Source organism: Cucumis sativus, chromosome 3 (assembly GCF_000004075.3).
Source record: "Cucumis sativus cultivar 9930 chromosome 3, Cucumber_9930_V3, whole genome shotgun sequence".
Taxonomy (NCBI): Eukaryota; Viridiplantae; Streptophyta; class Magnoliopsida; order Cucurbitales; family Cucurbitaceae; genus Cucumis; species Cucumis sativus.
This window is the reverse complement of record NC_026657.2, coordinates 33,433,673-33,454,066: the sequence shown is the minus strand read 5'-3', so window position 1 is coordinate 33,454,066 and position 20,394 is coordinate 33,433,673. Positions and strand designations below refer to the sequence as shown.

Genomic DNA, 20,394 nt, shown 5'->3' with positions numbered 1-20,394 from the left:
CTAATAAAAGATGAATGTAGATAATGAAATGAGGTGAATTGGAAAGTTAGGGAAGAATTTATGTGGAAGTTTCGAGGAAAGTAGAAGGATATGGCGTGGAGTTAAAGGGAAAAGAGAAAACTATGCTTTCCCAACCAAGAACAACCCACAACATATGAAACTGTGTCTCTTTCTTTGATTTGGAATTATGGTCTTAATTAATTGAAATTCAATAATAATACAAATCTAATCTTCCTTTTCTTTCTCCATAATTAAAGTCTAAATTAAACTCATTACTTTATTGCCGTCGTAGACTCAACTTATATGTGTTACTCCATAATCAATATAATTAATTAATTTAATGTAGAGTAAATCAGAGATTGAAAACATTATAATACCATTTTGATCGCTTATTTTTAACTAGAAGATACGAGAAGATAATTTTTGTCTAATATATAATTTATTTTATTTTCACGATTTTCAAGTCAAAAATCATTTAAATTATAAAGATGGAATTATTTATTGAAAAAGAAATTAGGGAAAATGTGATATGATATGATATGATATGCCCAAACTCCAAAGTTATCATGTTGCGTATTTATTTAATTTTGGATGGAAAAATGAATATAGTTGTAAAGAAAAAAAATGTGAGTTGGCATTTTCTTAAGTTTCTTGGAAACTTCCCTTGTGTTCGTACGTCGGCATTGGACAAAGCACATAAGTGGTTGTAATATTTCTGTTTATGACTATGACTACACCAAACACTCTCTCCCTATGCTTCCTTTTTTTTTTTTTCTTTTTCCCAAGCCGGTGGATTTTTGTGATTTTCATTCTTTCCTTTATTTATTATTTCATTTCATTTCTAGTACTTCATTAGAAAAAAAAAAAATTATATATACACACATGTGATAGTCTCGTATCAATCAAGATATCTGTCATCGTCTTTATCTACAAAATATGGAACTTTGGTTGTATGTAATTTCCATTATATTTTATCTATTAGATGGGTTTTACATATATTTTGAATAACTTAGAGAAAATTATTGTAAATATTTACAATATATATATATATATATATATATATATAATTGGTCTAGTTGTAAAAAGAATTTTTTTAAAAAAATTATATTGTATTTATATATGGAGTATGGTATTTATATTTGAATTATTCAATGTGTATCCAATTACACATATATATCTTGTATGTATGTGTGTGTATGTGTCTTCCAATGGGCAGTAACTACGTTCTAGGCGGGGGTTCAACTGGATTTGACATTTCTTCATGGATCAATCAATTTCTTTTTATGATATGGTAGTGATCTTCGAGGGTATGAGGGAGGAAATTCATATTAAATATCATATAGTTATCCAACTGTATTAAATTAATATTGGTATCTTAGTGGCTAAAATCGATTTTTATGTCTAGTGATTTATGTTAGAGTTTCATTGGAAGTTTTGGGAACAATTAATTCAATATTCAGTTGGTGAAATTATGATTTGTTGGTTCCATTGAACTTGTTTTGTTGAGAATGGTGTTCAATTTCTTGCATAATATTATTGTAGGTGAAGAAGTAGGTATGGATTTAGCATTCTAATTCTATTGATTATGGTCTATGCGTCATTGTTATTGCAAACTGTGATTTCATAACTCCTTTAATTTGGTGTTTTTGTTATGATTCTATATTGCTAAAAAGTTTTACACAACTATAGTTATAGTTAAATGGGTTTCAAATATAATTTTAATTAAGAATTTAAATAGATTCATTTCAAAATTAAAATTTGAAAGAGTATGCAATTTAACTATATCAATAGTGAAATAACAGTTTACCTCAACTAACACCTATATGTATTAAAAATTGGGAAGCTTGTGATTCAAATTCTTCACACTTGTATGCATTAAAATAATTAATAACTACGAAAGTCAAGAATAATATAAAGTTTTAAGGAACACTTGCAAAAAAAGGTAAACATACGTTATAACAATCAAGTCCATAATACACATGTTTATTGTTTGCAAAAATGAAGAAAACAAAACAAAGCCCAACTCACATATACAATATGTAAAATGTTATAAATGTCCTATATACATTTGATATACTAAACATTTCTTGATAAATCTGATACTTCGATACAATTGATATATACATTTGATACTTCTTGATAACTTTTGGATCTTGATACACTTGTTGCACCATGATTATTCTTTATACACTTAATACCCTTTAACCCTTGATTCACTTAAATGTCTCACTGATAAATTTGATACATTGGATGCACTGCTAATATATTTGATGTATTGTAGATATACTTAGTATTATTCACTGATATAATCGATTGATTAAATAAACTTGATATGCTTGAAGTTCCACTCATATACTAGGTACGTTATTGATATACATTTATAAACTTAATTAATATACTTAATAATGATTTACGTTACCGATATGTTGATATACCTTTAATAATATATTGTTTATATATTTAGATAATGATATAATGACTTGTATTGTTCGTATACTTAATAATTTCACAATGAACTGCATAAATTTTGAAAAAAACAATAAAACGTAGTAAATATATAATATAACCACATGACAATAATGATATACAAAACTGATATAAAATAAAACCAAAACAAAACTAACGTGAAAAGATAAAACAAAATCATTTGAAATTGTTAGATTCAACTCAAAATACATGTCAAAGAAAGTAGAGAAAAATCATAAATAAAGTTAAATTACTTCGATCAATAACCATTATACGTCATGTTGTAATTAGTGTACTAGGGACATATATTCTAAAATCAAAATTAAGAGAAAAAAAGATTAGATTTTCTATATAAGAAAGGATAATTAGAACCTTAAAACGAGAAATAAATGATGTTTATGACTTTTAAAGAAGGAGAAAAAATAAATTATTGAAAAATAGTTTGGGAATGAGAATTTTAATTTTAATTTAAAAATCTATAAGTGATAGATATGAAATGTGTCATGTGTATAATTATTATTAAAAAAAAGTATAAAGATATATATCGATTGACGTATGGGGTTATGATCTTGATCTTCATCTTCTTTATACGTTTCTTACCGGACTTTCCTTCCTGTGATTATGCAAGCTGCAAAGCTCTCTGCTAAATTCACTCGACAATCTTTTTCTTGGCGTCATGCTTATAATCTCTCCATGGAAACTCCCACCCCATTTCTTGTTTCACCTTCCGCCACAGATGTAGGCGTCAGCTCCATCAGAACCCCTGGCATACAACGAGAATTTTATAATTGCAGGTATAGTCGAAACGATTCTGATTAATGATTATAGGGAGAATTGCTCGTACCCTTTTGATTTTTAAACTTTTGCTTTGTATTAAACCTCTTGATTATCGTTGCAATAGCATTTGCGGAAAATGTGCTGTAGAATTCTTTCAGTCCTTTAGGGGATGAGTCATGGAATATGCATCGTGAAATTAGGGCATTTTTGTTTTCTAAATTTATGATGAGAAATCTACTTCATCTACTTTTGTTAGAGTCCTTTCAAGAGTAGAGCTAATAATTTGATTGGGTTTGGAGAGAATAATTTGATTAATTTCTATCTTCAGTCTTCGCTTTCAGTTTCTATACACGGTGAATGTAGGAATTATCCCTTTTTGGATTTAATAGAGATCAGGAGGTCCCTCGTATGCTATACCTGGCTAGGTTTATTGGACTTTCTTAGTAACGGCACAGAACTTGTGTAATAGAATCTAGAAGTATTATATATTTGAATTAACTGTGGTATCTCTTTTTTTTATTTTCTTTAAGTCTCGTATTAAGTTTGAATGTAATGCAACATTCCATTTCTTTCTCTCCAGTCAACAAGATGGAAGAGATGCAGTCCTTTCGAGAGAAAATAAGGGGGGATTGTCCCAGGTGATGTTCTAAAATGGATTTTTCTTAGTATAAGATGTAAAATCTGGGAGTTGAGTAATCCTTATCACCTTGAGCATTTACCGAATTGTTAGTATAGCTTCCACAATTGTAAATTGTCTATGGAACACGTAACATAGGCGTTTCAAATGTTGAAATAATTTTTTCCCTTTGTGCTATTCTTGGGTTCTGTTTCCCGTCAAGATCTTTGTCCTCTTATTTATATTCTTGTATGATATGATTTGTAACAAGTCTTTATTTTATTTTATTTTTCTGTTTTTTTTGTTTGGTTTTTTTCCTCTTCTTTTTTCTGTACTGTAATCTTAATCTTAACTGTTGTTTTCGATTATAATGGTTATTTAATATATTCAGTGGTTTCTGTTTCTTATATAAAAGAAAAGAAAAGAAAAGAAATAAATACATTGAATTTTTTGATGAAAGTCTTTTTCTTCCTTTGTAGTATTTATGCCGTATTCCGCCATTTGTGAAGATTGTTGAAGTTGGTCCAAGAGATGGACTACAAAATGAAAAGCACATTGTACCTACTGCTGTTAAGGTTGATTTAATAAAGATGCTAGTCTCTTCTGGCTTGCCTGTTGTTGAAGCCACGAGTTTTGTTTCTCCAAAATGGGTACCGCAGGTAAGGTTGCTTGATACTATGAAAATATTGGTTGGTATATTGTTTCTATTCCTGAAACAGTTACCTTGTCTCATTCTTCCTTCTCCTGACCTTCAACTTTTCATGTGCTCTGTCTTCGTGTTTGAGTTTCTTGTACGTGTACGTATTAATCTCTTTTCCTCATATTTTCCTCAGTTAGCAGATGCAAAGGAAGTCATGGAGGGAATTCGAAATGTTGAAGGTGCTCGATTTCCTGTGTTGACCCCAAATCTTAAAGTACGAGCTTTAATACACAAATGCAAAATTGGCTGTATTAAAAAAAATACAAAACAAAATTAGGACTAATCTGGAAGGCATTTCGTGATTTTTGGACTTATGAGATTTTTTACTTCTTTATCTAGGGTTTTGAAGCAGCTGTAGCAGCTGGAGCAAAGGAAGTAGCCATCTTTGCTTCAGCGTCTGAATCCTTCTCGAAGTCAAATATCAATTGCAGCATAGAAGAAAGTCTTCATCGCTACCGCCAAGTTGCTGATGCGGCAAGAAAGCACTCACTTCCAGTTCGTGGGTAGGTATATGAACCAGAAAACTGAATATTTTCTTTTCAACAATCATACATCTGGTTTGATTTTGTTACTTTTAGTGCTGAGGCTATAATACTTCGACCCCTTTATGTCTACAAAATAATACAGTTGATATGCTCATAAGCCAACAGACATCATCTATAAAATGTCTACCTCTATCTGGCATGAGAGCACTTTGGTTGGTTTAAATGATCCGATCCAATACAAATGGTTAGCAAGAACGTTTGACATAATTTTGTAGATCAGTGATCACATTACATATACCTGTTGAATGAAAGACAGATTCAATTCATTAATATTGGGCTTAGGGAGTTTGATTGAAGGATCATGAAATGTTCATTGAAATCAACACCTCTATGAAAGCACCCTCTACTCTCGATTTCATCTCAGAATTTTCAGAACTTTTGATTGAAAATTACTAATTATAAAGTCCTTACACACTAAAGCCCAAAGGGAGGTACGGACCCTAACGAGGAGGGATCTAACTTTCTCCTCAGATCTCTTAACTCCTATGAGAACTTTATTGGTTCCTCTCACCCTAAAGACCTCAAAACATTTTCATCTATTTTGTAACTTTTTTAGGAACTCTTGTGTTTTCAACAGCTTTCATCATTTGATTTGATGATGCTCTGCTGTGAAATCAATCCTCCATTAACCTTTGCTTTTAGCTGGTTTTCTTCGTTTCAAAATATTTTCTAGCTTTCTCAGGACCTGAGGTGAAGGTGCATTGGTTTAACATCTGAAGTGTTCTTCTTTGGAAAGTGTGGTTGGAATGTCTAGGAGATGTTTCAGAGACGAGGATAATTCAAGAGAGCAAATTTTCGAATAACTTATTTATTTTTTGTTGTTTTAGTTTCTAAATTCTGAAAATGTTTGTTGATCTTTGTAGAGCAACTTTGGCGTTCTTTGTAGTCTCTTTCTTATTAAAAAAAAAAGAAAAAAAGAAGAGATAATCATAGTCGGACGTTATTACCAAAATATTTTTTCATGTTTCAATTGCATCTGCCTCCTTTTACTATTAGAGGTGGGAGGGTGTCCAGCCCTCCCATCTTATATGTGCCTTATAAATTAAAATGTAATTATGTATTGTTGATAATTATATGTTTATTTAGATTTAAAATCTTTTAGAGGGAGTGATATGATTCTCTTTTTATATTTTGAAAATGTCTCCTATAAACATGTTAGATATGTATCATGTGTTGTGGGCTGTCCCATTGAAGGAATGGTGCCGGCATCAAATGTAGCATACGTTGCTAAGGAGCTTTACAGTATGGGATGCTCAGAGATTTCCCTTGGTGATACAATTGGTGTTGGTACTCCAGGTAACCACTAGGACGATCATCTTTCAAGCAATTTTCTGTACTTTGCTCAGTGAGTGAGATCAGGAGGGGCTCTCGAATCTCCATGACTTGTACAATTTTTGTCATATTTTATCTTACTTTTAAGAGAATTTCCCGTAGAATACTTATATTCTATTCAATTCGTATAATCATCTTATTGAAAGCATCAAGTTATTAACTTATAAAAAAGTATCATTATCTAGATATTACATAATAATTTTTTTTGGTCAGAAATAACTTTAAAAAAGCATCAATTCTTGCTTTCTTCTTTTCCTTCTTGGTCTTCTTCTTCTGCTGCTTCTTCTTCTTCTTCGCCTCCTCCTCCTTCTGCTTCTTCTCCTCCTCCTCTTCTTTAACTTTAGTTTTTTGCAACTGCAGGAACTGTGATTCCAATGCTTGAATCTGTAGCTAATGTTGTTCCAACTGAAAATCTTGCTGTTCATTTCCATGATACTTACGGGCAAGCTCTGTCCAATATTTTAGTCTCACTCCAGGTATTCTCTTCTTTTCCATCTTGGTTTTAATTGCTCGGAACCTACAAGTCCTCAAGCAATATATACCAATGAATTGGTATTTATTGGCGAGTATCTGATAGAATCACAACCACTGTATATATTCAGAATCCAAGGCACAATTTAGGGACGTTAAAGAGACCTTATCTTTGGTACGCTACCTTGCAGTTGCACTTAGCAAGAATCCTTGTACCCTATCCCTTTCTAGCGCCCTATATACTCCTAGGCAACCCACTCACACAACCATCTTATAGCAGCCCACAAATTGAAATTTTGTCGTCTTTTTAGACATGAAATTCAATGTTATGTTTAACAAACATTTTAACTTTAGAAAATGCCAAATAAAAAATGTTAAATATAACTTACTAGTTTAAGAACTAGATCTTGAACAAGTATCACTGACTGATGTGTCAAATAGTAAAGGGAGGGTACCCATAGTACTGAAGATTTTCCCCTTTCACTTGCTTTCTCTTGGATATTGACTACCAAAGGCTTATCCTTATCCCTTGGCATCTAAAACTTGTTTGGGTTTTATTAGGAGGGAAAATATACAAAGCACCTAGTTACCAATATACACACACACATATATGGGGGCGTTTGGTTAGTGATAAAAACAAAGAGTTGAGCTGAGTTGGCACTAATTATAGGGAAGTTATTGGGGGAGTTGACATGATTAACGATGTGAGAATTGTGAGTATTTTGGTGCAAAATGTGAGTTGATGTGAATAACAAGATAGTAAACCTCTTTAATTATTGGTGAATCAAACATATGATTGTTTTTTTTACCCATGCAATCCAACTCTTCCAATTTATTCAAGTTACCAAACACCCTAGTTCAAAAAAGACAAAATGAAGACCTTGTCCTAGAACTTTGAAGCTTAGAACTAGATTTTTGTGAAAGAAGCAATGTTATAAAGTGAGGGTTAAACAGTTACGACTCCATTTTATAGTTGTATGGTTTTCTTAAAAAAATTAAGTTTATAAATACTACTCTCACTTCACCTATGAGTTACACTATTTAATTGGGATTGATAGTGAAAACGAATATGTGATTGTGATTGATTGTGAAAACAAATATGTTACACTTGCACGGAATGGATACAATGATGTTTAAAAATGGATGAAAAACATTTTATCTTATTATCAGATGGGGATTGGCACGGTGGATTCTTCGGTTTCGGGTCTTGGGGGTTGTCCATATGCCAAGGGTGCTTCTGGAAACGTTGCAACTGAAGATGTTGTGTATATGCTGAATGGAATTGGGGCGAAAACCAATGTAGATCTTGGAAAGCTCATGTTGGCTGGAGATTTCATCTGCAAGCAGTTGGGGCGTCCTTCAGCTTCAAAAGTAGCAATTGCATTGCGGAAAGTTGCCTCCAACACCAATAAATGCACAGCCACTGCATCCAAGTTATGAGGTACATTTTACCAAAGCTGCAAAAGATATGTATACTCCACTCTCTCTTCTCTGATATGTATACCTCTTTTGAGCTTCTAATTTTTAGGTGAAATGAAAGAATGGGTTAAGAATAAATTATGAGTATATGAAGAATCGAACGTTCATTTAGAAAGGAAGTGAAATAGAAAAGGAGATGAGCTACAAGAGGGAGACACGTTGAAAAAAATACAAGACCAAACCTCAAATGAATTCCTCGAACCCTCTAATTGATAAGAGTATTAGCTAATTATGTTGACACAACTTATCATTCAGTTTAGGTGAACAGAACATTTCTTGTTTATCTAATCATGAGATGTTTGTGAAGAAAGTTCTTGCTTTGACACAGTGAATGCAGAATTCAGCATTAAATCGATGCACGATGTTAGATGAAAAATAGACATATGAAGAAATAATGGAGTCGGTTTCAGATGTGGTTCCATTTGGTCATTGAAATTTTTAGACAGTTTATGTTGATTTTAGCAAATTAATTAGAAGTTTTCGAAAACGAAAATTACATATTTCAATCGAGTAAATATGACCGCATGCCTAAGGAATGTGTGCGCTAAACACAATGAGCATCATGATAGCATGGTGTGGGAAAGCAAATCCTTTTAAGGTAAAACAGACCCTTGTCTTCACGTAATAATCTTTTACGATTGTTTGACCTTAATAAGAACATTTTGAGTACAACAAATCTAATAAATTTTGGTACAAAAATATTTTTGCAACTAAGATTTTAAAATATAGGAACTAAATGAAAAATTTATAAGTGAATGATATAAGTTTGTGGAGTACAAATATATGCTATTTAGTGCTATGCACAAATTAAGAAATTAGTTCACTTAATTTATATGGTTTATAGAAAAATAATGTTTAAACTACCATTACTAAATCACCATTTAGTTCATCATTTATCCTATGATGATAGTATAATGATTTAATTAAAAAAAAAATTAAAATTGAGCCATTTTCAAATATAGCTAAACAAAATGTTATAATAGTAGTTTTTACGGATAGATGGTTATTTTACTATATTTGTAAATATTTTCAGAAGCTTTATCTTCATATAATATTTCGATTTTGACACAGAAAAGGGGTTGAAGTTGATTTTGACACAGGAAATGGGTGGAAACAACTTGATTTGATTATGTTTGGTGGTCAAATTAGACTCGAAGTTATTTGTTTTGGTTTAGTTTGGTAATTTGTTTTAAATTCTATTTTGTTATTCAAAGTTTCAATTGGTTTTACTCTCTTTTTTAAATATATAAAATATTTATAAAACTAAATATATTGTAGTTAAAAATGGTTTAGTTTGGTTTCAATTTTTTTTAAACGGACTTAACAATAATTTTTAGTTTTATTGAGTTTTCAATTTTTGCTATTTAAATGACCACTCCTAACACAACATGTTATTAAGTGAGCTACATAAAATAGGTGCAGTAAAGTATTCTTCCAATGAAAAAGTTAAAATCATTTTTTGGTTTATATACTTTGAGGCGCTCCAAATTTTAGTCTCCTTTTCTTAAATGTTGATTATTAACTTATATGTTATCAATTAAATTAAAATTTATACTTAACAAAAACAGTATTTTAACCTTAAAAATAAACGAAACAAAAACTAAAATAACTTGTAGGAAATGATTGATGATAGCCTACTATTTCAGTTCATAATAAAAAATAAATAACACCAAAAATACTAGCTAATAGGACAATAGAAAGTAGATAATGATAGAGAGGAGTAGAGGATTGTAATCCATTTTTGATACATAGATTGTAAAAGATTCCTTTGCTATATTTGGTTATATATATATATGGGTATATATTTGTTGGTCCTACAAACAATTATAAGTTTACATATATAATTTATGGAACTATAATAATAATCCACCTATCGCTATTCTTTAGACTAAATAGAAAAACTCCGAAAAATATCAATGGAATAAAGCAGTGTGTAGTACTTTCCTCAACTTACAATGACCGGTATTCAAACTGCAAACGTGTCCGACGCGCGTCTTTATATTTCACTTCACACCTTGCCTTTTGCCGCTCCACAGATCATCCTTAGCCATGGAACTTCACCGGACCTCTTCACTTCCAGGTCTCTCTCTCCAACAACTCATTCTCGCCTCCATTCTTCTGTTTTCCATTGCCTTTCTTCTTTCAGAATCATGCGTTTGATTTCCTATTTTGTTGTTGTTGTTTTTTTTTTTTTCTAATTTTGATTTTCTGGATCTAAACCTACTTGTATATGCTTTCTTAAAGGATTTGATGATGTGGGAAGGAACTGGTTTGTGCATTGTCATATGCGAAATTTTTTGTTGAATTTTCAATATGAAATTGAAGAGATTTCAAGAAGGATGTAGAAAAATCATCCCAAATTCGGTTTTACCTGTTGATATTTTTGCTTTTATTTGTTTACCCCAGATAAGAGAGATGATTCTTCTGTGATGGTTGAGAAAGACGTTGCGGAATCAGTTTCAAGCTTACCGAAAGATGTGCAAACTAACAGAGGTGGGGAGAATGTTGTGAAGGCTGAACCTACGCAACGGGTTGATATGGCTGGGGAAATTAATATGGAGGCTTCCATGTCGGCTGATGATGTTCTACGGGCTGGAGGGTTTGGTGCGAGGGATGAAATTGGTAGTTTTCTTCCTGTTGCAAGTGATTCTACTGACTTTGAGGCTACAATTCTCAATGCTCGAGACTATGAAGGGCCGCAGGGGGAAATTTCTAGACCAGGTCTTGGGTGGAAAGAAGCTACAAAAACTGAGTAGTTCTGCTTTGAGCATTTTTTTTTGTTCAACTTCAGTCATTTGTAAGTATGGTTTGTTTACTAGGTCTGTACAGGATTATGTTTTGAATCAATATAGATCAGGATTGCGATCCAATCGTAAAGATAGATTTTGAGAGTGAATCTTTCAGAATTATGCTTTATATGTCCTTTGGAAGAAAGGTTAAGCTCATAACCCTTTGGTGCACTGGACATTTGATTGTGATTTTAAATCGTAAAACTCTCACTGACAACTCAATACCTCCAGTCCCTTTCTGATTAATGTTATTATTATGCTTGGATACACTTGATTTATTTCGCCTTTATTAGATCATTTTAGCATTCTCTTCCTCTAGGATGCCTTTTTTGTGTTTTGTTTTGGATATAAGATGTTGTACAGAAGTGGCTTTCTGGAAGACTCTTTGTCCTGGTGCAAGGATTGATAATGGGTCATAGGCAGATTTCCTCTCCTTCAGTACCCGCCATTTGGAGCCAAAATGAGCTTGCCATTCGTCTTGGGAGCGATAATGAGGCAGATATTGCTTACATCCTGGAAGGGCCCTGGCACAGTAGTCCAAAATTATTTGGTTTTGGGCTAAAATGTATTCTAAGCTCTCTTTTCCGGTTGAAGTTGGCAGTGTAGAAAATAAGAAACCCACTAGGTAGAAAATTTCTTCGTCTGGTGTGATCAATGATGTTTTATTGTTCCACCTGTATAACCCAAACTGATTTGTATTAGAATGGGGAATTAATAAAGTTCAGAGTTTCTGTGACAAATCTAATGAAGCAACTACTTGGATTTGTTGACTGGGTAGATTAGTATGGGACCACTGGTAGAATCTGAAAGAATTTTGCCAAACACCTCTGCTGCAAAATCATGTATGCTGCTTCTTGGGATCATTAAATTCAGCCAAGGATGAGGAACCTCCCACAATCCTTTTGCCCTGAGTTTTTTCTCAGATATGTGCACTCTATCCAGGAACTCCTCGTAAGGAACTTCCGACAGAAAGAGAGTGGCTGGAATGTAGCTCAATTGCAATAGCAACTTCTCGACTCTCTGCATGACCATGTAGAAATGACATTATATGGTAAACATTTCTTCCTCCCTGCCCCAGACCTGAGCATGATATCTGATAATGTTTATTGAATTGCTCACCTTGTTCATAGTTTCTTTCTCTTCAGAGTTGAAGTACATGGCCATTTCTAGACAATACAGAGTTGTCCTATCTGTGACGAATTGGCTCGCTTGAACTGGATCTTTGGGATCAAAGGAAGATCTCCAATTGTTGAGAATACCAGTTCTATTTATTAGAACAAAACCTTCGATATAATCAAAGGAATATTTGGAGGATATCAGATGCTCCTGGTCCTTGGAGAATATGGCAAAGTCTGAATACAAGGTTCTTATCCACTTTACCTGACAAAAGATGGTGGATTGTGTTATACATTACAAGATATCACAAAGTTTTATATTATATACCTATTCTGATGGAATGCAGGGTATATTACCATTTTTGGTGCTAATTCTAGAGATATCCTCGCCCTTGTGATGATGCCGAACTGACCAAGGCCTCCAAGTACACTGTAAAACAAGTCTGAATTCTCTTGCTCTGAACAGGTAACTACTTCTCCCCTTCCTGCACAGTTGAAACTACATTGGTTTTGTCCACTTTCAAGGTTTTATTGTTGAAATGAGTTAAAGTCATTCAAGTAGTTCATTTGCTTTGGTGGGCTCTCTTTTGTGTTTTTCCCCTGTGGTCTCTCTCTCAAGTTAGTTCCCTCTGGATTTCTCCATTTGTAGTCGCTCTTGGCTCTTTTCAGCCTCATCATCATTATTATTGTTATCATTTTTAAAAATTTCTTACCAAGATTTAGGTTATTTTCATAGTGCTTATTTTTCACTCTTTTTTTTCTCTTGACTATTTTGTTTGCATCGAGAGACAGACATTATACTATCATTTTTTATTTTCCTTCCTTTTTCACCGAACGGAAAATTATTCCTTCATGGTTTTGTTCTATTTTTTAAAACAAAAAAGGAAAATCAAAAGAAAACTTGGGACCGAAAACTATAAATGAAGTTAGAGACAAAAAGCCTATAGAGATTCTAGTACTTTATGTTTTCCTTGTGAATGATAGCATTTTGATTTGAAGGTTTACTTTCAGAGTGTTTGAAGAGTTATTGCCACTTATTTCAATGCTGTATTTTAGTTATAAATCTTACATAATTGAGGGGTTGACCGAAATGAAAGATTATAATGTCTATAAGAAAGCTCATGCTTCAGATAGAATTGTAGGCAACAGGAAATGAGATTTGGAATTGTAGGCAATACTTGCTAAACTTCTTCGACATTATTATACTTTTTCAGAACAACAATGTTGTATAAATCTATTAAATATCATTGGTTTGTCATGAAATGGGTTTAATTATTGATTCTTTTTTTTTTGGTAAATTGGAGATTGTGGTGATTGAAATTACTTGCATTTTTTCATTTCCTCCAAATTTTATCAGGGATTATCCATGTTTTCATATTTGGTATATGTCATTGTTGCCCTACATTTTCTCAACTGTGAGATTAGTCATTCAAGTAGAGGGAGAAACATATAGCATGAGTACTCCATAATTTATGTTTAGTTAGGAGGTGAATTTTTTCTTCTCACTAGAAAGGAATTACGGAAGATTTCCCCAGCCAACAGCACAAGTACTATTTAAATTTCTCCGCCCTATTACTTTGTTATGACTTACGGAGGATGTGAATGGATTACATATTTTTGTCCAGAGTGAAAAAAACCAACTCTAAATTATTGAGTTCTCTTAATAAATTAATCCTTCTAACTTCCATAAGCGTAAAAGTTATTCTCTTTGTTGCCTCATATTAAAGATTCTTTTTAATGAGAAAAGAAAGTCTCTTTCTGAAGAAACATATCACTCAACTACTCTGCTCTAAGCAAATATCTGCTTCTCTATCATACAATTTTCTCAAAAGATTTCCTTATTGCAAGCCTTCTCCCTAGTTCGTTGGATAGATAAGTGTGTGGTGGGGGGATAACAATAGTATTTGAAGGGGAACATGTGAGAGAGACATTTTTAGAGAAAGATTGTTAATGGAGGGTAATAGAATGATCTGTATTTTACACTTCAAAAGTTTGGCGAGTCAAATTCTTGAGGGCCACCTTAATTAAATTAGGTGGTTTTGCTTGCCTGGTGATTAAGTATAGCAGGAAGGTTCATCATTGATATCCAATATTGGTAATTGACACGCAAGACAAATGGCAAGTATATCCTTGAGGTTGAGAATTCAATCTCCTAAAAATTTGATCTCCCATTTACATAATTATTGTACTAAAAAAAATTCAAATTTCCCTTTAGGAGTGTGTTTGTTTATTATTTTAGCTTTTGATTGAGTTCTAGGGAGGGAGATAGGGGGGATTTGAACATCTAATCTCTTGGTTATGACTGTGTACTCAAGTCACTTTAGTCCTAAGTTTATACCTAAATTTGGTGCTAGAAGGAAATAGTTGAAAGTACTAGACATGAGCCCTTCCATTACTATAAGTGGGTAATGCAAGAGAATTTAATGGTGCAATGAATTCGTGATCAATTGACTGTTATTACTGAGTGAGGAATTCTAAACAATAATATATGCATTATAAAAAGCTTATGAATAATCCAAGAAGGAATACCTGTGACAACTTCTAACTGGTGAACGTTACTGATTTGAGGTCCATGTCTAAAAGCTTGCCCACTAATACCAGCATTTGATAGAGTACCACCCACAGAAAGATGAAGGTAGTCAGTCCAAGATTTTGGTGTTAAGCCATATTTAAGTGTTTCATGCAAGATATTTATCCACAGCTCCCCTCCGTGGACATCCACCCATGAAAGATTCCCACTGTGAACCTGCATGGCTGGTTCCTTCAGGGACTCCATGTTGATAACTATGCCTCGCAAGGCTTGTGCCTGACCTTGAAGAGAATGGCCGTGGCCCCTTGCAGCAACTGTAAGTTCTGTTCCTGAACCCATTTGAAAAATATGCTTTAATGTAATTGAAATGTCATGAACGGAATGTGGATGTAAAACTGCTAAGGGTAGCATGTTATATCTATTGCCAAAATCTTTAGCTGCTTCTTGATTGTTTTTAAAGCTAAAGTATCCATCTAGGTTTATTGTTTCCAAGGATGAAAGCACTTTGGAAGAAGACTGTATAGCAGGGTCATCGGTTGGCTCCCCGAAACACTTGGTGAAACAAAGATTAGGTCTATAAATTGCCCAGTTTATGAATAGGATCATGGAAATTTTGAAGAGTAAGAAATTTTTGTGGTTGAGGAAGTTGGAAAATGGTGACCCCATGTTTCTAAAATTGATCTTCTCTTTATTTTTCTTTATGAGGCAAAGAGAAAAGAAGTGGTGTAGAAGGGATTAAGGTAATTGGAAGTTGAAGAAGAGAATTTAAAGAGCTTGTTTGGCCAATGAACAGTGTCGACTTGGGTGCAGACATTATTTACTTATTGTCTTGTCTTGGGATAGTAGGCCTCTTTATTAGCTCAGCTTGGGTCCTAATGTAAAGGCGGCATTTGGTTGAGAGAAGCTGCTGAGGTCATTAATTTTTTTCCCTCCTAAGAACAATACATTTAGAGTGACTTTCATCCTTCTAAATCTTTGAATAGTGATTTCATGCCACGGTAGTATTAAAGTTAAATAAGCTTTCACACTTAATTTAAATACAGCAGAACAAAAACTGACTCAGAAGTTCCAAGTTCAAACCTTTATGCGAATCCTGGGTTTAGGCCTTGAGGTGTTGGGCATGGAGGAGTAAAGCTTCGACACCTGGTTATACGAGAACAAAAAAAAAAAGTTTTGAAAATCAAGTTTGGTTTTCATATGTTTTTTTGTTCTCTGATACATTAGGATATTTCATGTATATTATTTCCGTACAACTTATGGGTAAATAATTCAAAGTGCAGACTAGCTGTTTCTGAAAACAATATGTATAAACATATATTAAAAGGAGAGGAGCTGATTGTCGGGTGATTCCTATTAAAAGCAATGTAAGTTGTTTTGAATGGTATTGATTCTGTTATTTTCTTTTCTTTGAGAAAAGTCAATTGACGAAGTGAAATGAACTGAAGCAAGTTAAAAGGCACAGTGGTGAGTTGAAATGGACCATCTGGAATTCCTTGGGGATGTTGATGTATGCAAACTGGTCCAAAGTTTTAAAGGTATTTGATCATTATAGGTAAGGTGTCATGTGGGTCCCTGAACATGTGATCGCCACAAGGAGCCACAGGTACAACAATTTTCCTCACTCTCACCTTCTCTCTCGATATTAAATTTTCAAGAAAACCATAATTTCCATAGCTCCTATAGGAGACATGTTTAGTTCTGTACTTTACATGCCTTGCAATATCTTACTCTCTCTCTCTCTCTACATTAAGAAATTTGATTGGGAGAACATTAGTTAGGACAGAAGTTAGAATTTTGCTACGAAATCTTTGCATTCTTTCTGTAAGTGCAGGGTTTTCTTTTATAGTAATACCATGTAGGAGGGAAAATGGTTGGGAACAGATGGGTATGTGAGGTGAGGCATATAAAATAATGAAGCAGTAACAAAATAGTACAATTATTGTTTAAGTTGTCTCTACTAGAGTCCCAGGGTTGTTGCAGAAGCTTTAAAGAAAACTCGGCAAAGACCTTGTGGTTAGAAAGCAACTTGGTCGTTCTACTAAGTTCTATACATGACATCCTCTTTTCACAAGCTGCATTGATGTTGATGTGCTTTGGCCTTTTGAATGATGATATATCACAATGACCTTTTGATTGACAATACCATTTCAAATAAACGATTTCATGAGATGATGACATGATAGTAATGATACTAAAACAGGCTTAGAAATGTAGTTTTTTCTTCTAAGAAGCTTTAATTCCATAAGGGAGTTTTAATTTTAGGACAGCATTTAATTCCTTGTATGTGTTATTATTAATGCTCTTTTTCTCTTAGTCCCTACATCTTTGTAAAGAAAAGATTCACCTTTTTAATATTGGATCTCTCAGAGATTGGACTCTGCCTCTGTGGCCCTTCCTCAATAATGCAACCTTTGTCAATGAGTATCAAATCTTGTCATGGGGTAGATGCTTCTTTCGATGCCTCATATTTCATAGTATCAAGATTTTATACTCATTTTTCATAGTTTGCTTGATTTTATTTTTTTCTAAAATCCAAATTTATTTATTAATGTTATAAATAGGAAAAAAATACCTTTTGTTGTCCCAATGATTTAGTCTTTATTTGTTCCTTAGATTTCAAATGCTACACATTTAGATTGACCTATTCAGCCCACAAACTTCTTGAGTTGGCCAATTCAATAGTAAACATCGTTGAAGTTTTCACATTTATCACTCCGTAATTTGATATTTTAATCTTTTTCTATCTGTATTTTGAAATTTCTTCTTCTCATCTATATACTTTTCATATTTATTTTTATTGGGTAATTTTTCCCTTTTGTTTTACTTTACCAATATTAAGTGAGATTTTATAAGTGTAACTTTTGGACCCAAATGAAACAAATTTCTAATTTCAAGAGTAAAATTCGTAATGCTCTTGAAGTTTGGGTAAAATTTTGAAAGTTAGAGATTAAATTGAAGTTAAATTAAAAACTTGAAAGGACCACATAAAAAGTAAATTCAAAATGATATTTCGGAATTAAAGTAGATATAAGCAATTCCATAATGTTTGAATATATGTCCATCACTCTCATGTATTTCTCCAAGAAATTCTGCAAGGCATTATGATCTTACAATGTATATACACAGTTGGGCAGGATCTTACTTTCTTGATCTCTACTTGCTCTATGATTGCTTCTGTTGGGATTTTCTTCTTGTTTTTCCTTTAGTTTTGTAACATGTTACAACCGAGCAAGATCCTCTGCTCTTTTTATTTGATAAAGTGTACAGTTTTGTTTTTATTTCTTTTGTATATGACAGATTGCATTATATATTTCGTGAGGTCATTTATTGGAGGGATAAAGAATAAAATCCCAATCATGGCATGGTTGGATGAGTGCGTTTGGATTGGTTGAGACACAAATCTAAATTTACCATTTAGATTACTCATCAAGTTTACTGCTTTCTTTATATTTAGATTACATTATCAGGTATCCTGTTCTCTCTTTAAATTTATTTTTTTATAATTTGACTCAAATATTAACTCTCAATATACTTTATGAAAATTGTACCTTTGATATCTACTTGACAAGATTAAAACAAAATGTGGCCTATCACTTCAATACTTATTTTAACTAGTCTTGCTTGTGTCATCGCTGTCGGAGTAAAGTAATGGAATCGACCCAATCGACCTGTTGGGTATGTGTGTTGGTACTTAAATTGCAATTTCATTATTGTTGGGTTCAAACCTCTCAATTTCATAGCAATAATAAGCAGAAAAAATAACATAGAAACTAAAGGAATTAGAATGCACATGAAAATATCTCATACTGGAGAAAAATATTACTATGTAAAAAATTGTTACATTCACATTAGATTTTTTTGCTTCCTGTTTTCAATTAACAACATAAAAGTTTTGACTACTACCATCTTTTTTATTCTTAAATTAAAAATAGCTTAATCGATTAAATAGGTTATTTACGTAGGTTTGGAGTCATTCACCTTCCTACGAAATATTTATGTGGGAGTTACACATTCTACATCTTGTCATGTCGAATTCAACACATTCTCTCTTGGCAAGATGTTTGAAGAATTCACAACAATTAACTCATAGAATCATAAATTATCCACCATAGAAAGTAAACTACTAGGAGTACCACATTTCAAGAATTTTTCTTTTTCCTTGCACATGGATAAGACTTGCTGAAATTTATATAGTGCAATTTTCACTTGCTTGACTTTACTTGGAAGTCCTTCAACCATTATCATAATTTTTACCATACACTTTGTATAACTATCAGGTCGACTTCACCTCTTTTATCATGGTTAAGGGGACGTTTATGGCGATGGAGACAACATTACATCCAACTCAGAACCCTTTGACAAATCTACTCTATTTGGACAGTTTTTTCTCATGTGTTCATATTGTCTCTAATTTCAGCAAATTAAACTATATTTTGTATGAACTTTTCCTTCTTCCATTTGTTAGCTACCAGTGTTGTACTCTTTTTTTTCATAATAGTTTACTAGTAACCTCACCAAGATCTAAAGGTTTTTTCTCGCACGTCAAGATTGACCATGTCATATGTCTATAAGAAGGAAGTGACCATATAAGTCGGAGTGCCTTATCTTCAATTTCTATCTTCACTCCTACCTCTAAAATTGAGAACACTTAGATTAAGATTTTTGTCCTTCTGCCTATTTACAATAGGAAAAACGTTTCTTCAAGTAGAATTGCGTCGACATGTTTTTTGCTTGATACATTGCACGAATCAAGCTTTTCCTAATCTTCTTTGACTGTTGAAATTTCATGCACGCTTGCAGGAACATATTTATCTAATTTGCTAAAAGTGAGAATTGATATTAATCGAGTGAACATACACTCAAACGTATAGCAACGATCAACGTTGATTTTGTAATTTCACTACTGAAGATGATGCAAATAAAATGTTGTACAACTTGTGCTTTAGAAAGTGGGTTAGGTTTAATTTAGGTTTTGTGAAAATGTTCATACACAAAAAAAGAATGAAAACTCTTAGATATTTATTTTGTTACAGTAACCCATTTTGGTTCTGCATCTCTGTGATCTTTTTTCTTTTTTCTTTTTGGAAAACTTCAATATAAATGGCATAATATTTGTAATTCATAAATTAAAATATAAATAAATAAATAGTTATATCAAATGATGAGTACTCTTAGGTCCCCTATTGTATGAGATATGTTGTACGAGACCACATTATGTAGCATGGTCATAATGTCCTTTTTTCCAAGATATATTAAAATTTGATCATCCTCCCGTTGGTTGTCGGAAGCTTAGTATTGGCGTTCCACATATCTCTACAATAATAAAATATTGTTTACTTTAAACATTTACTTAACGTCCTCGTGATTTTACTTTTGATTTCAAACAAAAAGGTCTCATGCTACCGAAGATAATTGTTTAAATTGATTTAGGGGCAACGAAACTCTAGATATTTTTACGATGATATAATATTGGGTACTTTAGACATCCACCTTCATGGTTTTGCTTTAGTTTGATCCCAAGAAAATTTCATATAAATTATTTGAGAGTCTCGAGGAGATATCAGGATAAGTTGT

The 20,394-nt window shown here is 32.7% G+C and overlaps 3 protein-coding genes and 1 long non-coding RNA gene across 9 annotated transcripts; 3 read left to right on the top strand and 1 right to left on the bottom strand.

The window, feature by feature from the left end:
* The first annotated feature begins 3,005 nt into the window (after positions 1-3,005).
* On the top strand, positions 3,006-10,466 carry LOC101207316 (hydroxymethylglutaryl-CoA lyase, mitochondrial). 3 transcript variants are annotated; one of them, XM_031883011.1, is made up of 9 exons: positions 3,006-3,260; positions 3,824-3,881; positions 4,339-4,518; positions 4,693-4,773; positions 4,899-5,062; positions 6,264-6,400; positions 6,797-6,912; positions 8,078-8,348; positions 10,423-10,466. In XM_031883011.1, exons 1-8 carry the CDS (start codon positions 3,088-3,090, stop codon positions 8,345-8,347), a joined length of 1,179 nt encoding a protein of 392 aa, XP_031738871.1. In that variant the 5' UTR covers positions 3,006-3,087; the 3' UTR covers position 8,348; positions 10,423-10,466. The 3 variants fall into 3 exon arrangements, with proteins under 3 accessions (XP_031738871.1, XP_011652211.1, XP_011652210.1); XM_011653909.2 differs by lacking the exon at positions 10,423-10,466 and adding an exon at positions 8,436-8,815; XM_011653908.2 differs by lacking the exon at positions 10,423-10,466 and having other exon boundaries at positions 8,078-8,815.
* Positions 9,860-11,442, top strand: LOC101207074. Of its 2 annotated transcripts, none has more exons than XM_004136621.3 (2): positions 9,860-10,466; positions 10,793-11,442. In XM_004136621.3, the coding sequence occupies exons 1-2, from the start codon at positions 10,436-10,438 to the stop codon at positions 11,140-11,142; spliced, it is 381 nt and encodes a 126-aa protein (XP_004136669.1). In that variant the 5' UTR covers positions 9,860-10,435; the 3' UTR covers positions 11,143-11,442. The 2 variants fall into 2 exon arrangements, with proteins under 2 accessions (XP_004136669.1, XP_031738872.1); XM_031883012.1 differs by lacking the exon at positions 9,860-10,466 and adding an exon at positions 10,489-10,655 and having other exon boundaries at positions 10,793-11,397.
* Positions 11,270-16,101, bottom strand: LOC101217722 (cytokinin dehydrogenase 9). The gene is made up of 5 exons (XM_004136743.3): positions 14,820-16,101; positions 12,648-12,775; positions 12,295-12,555; positions 11,933-12,195; positions 11,270-11,849 (listed from the first exon to the last, which is right to left on the bottom strand). Exons 1-5 carry the CDS (start codon positions 15,484-15,486, stop codon positions 11,465-11,467), a joined length of 1,704 nt encoding a protein of 567 aa, XP_004136791.1. The 5' UTR covers positions 15,487-16,101; the 3' UTR covers positions 11,270-11,464.
* LOC105434997 lies at positions 12,085-19,366 on the top strand. Of its 3 annotated transcripts, XR_004215415.1 has the most exons (5): positions 12,085-12,226; positions 12,321-12,538; positions 12,638-12,756; positions 16,101-18,287; positions 19,098-19,366. It is a non-coding gene; the product is annotated as an uncharacterized LOC105434997 (long non-coding RNA). The 3 variants fall into 3 exon arrangements; XR_969118.2 differs by having other exon boundaries at positions 16,101-19,277; XR_004215414.1 differs by having other exon boundaries at positions 12,104-12,226; positions 12,306-12,538; positions 16,101-19,277.
* The last annotated feature ends 1,028 nt before the right edge of the window (positions 19,367-20,394 follow it).

Coding starts and splice junctions, on each gene's coding strand:
- LOC101207316 (XM_031883011.1), top strand. CDS start 3,088: ATGCAAGCTGCAAAGCTCTCTGCTAAATTCACTCGACAATCTTTTTCT. Junction 4,519..4,692: donor CTCCAAAATGGGTACCGCAG/GTAAGGTTGCTT, acceptor TATTTTCCTCAG/TTAGCAGATGCAAAGGAAGT. Junction 6,401..6,796: donor AATTGGTGTTGGTACTCCAG/GTAACCACTAGG, acceptor TTGCAACTGCAG/GAACTGTGATTCCAATGCTT.
- LOC101217722 (XM_004136743.3), bottom strand. CDS start 15,486: ATGGGGTCACCATTTTCCAACTTCCTCAACCACAAAAATTTCTTACTC. Junction 12,776..14,819: donor CCAGTTAGAAGTTGTCACAG/GTATTCCTTCTT, acceptor TCAACTGTGCAG/GAAGGGGAGAAGTAGTTACC. Junction 12,556..12,647: donor TAGAATTAGCACCAAAAATG/GTAATATACCCT, acceptor ATCTTTTGTCAG/GTAAAGTGGATAAGAACCTT.
- LOC101207074 (XM_004136621.3), top strand. CDS start 10,436: ATGGAACTTCACCGGACCTCTTCACTTCCAG. Junction 10,467..10,792: donor CCGGACCTCTTCACTTCCAG/GTCTCTCTCTCC, acceptor TGTTTACCCCAG/ATAAGAGAGATGATTCTTCT.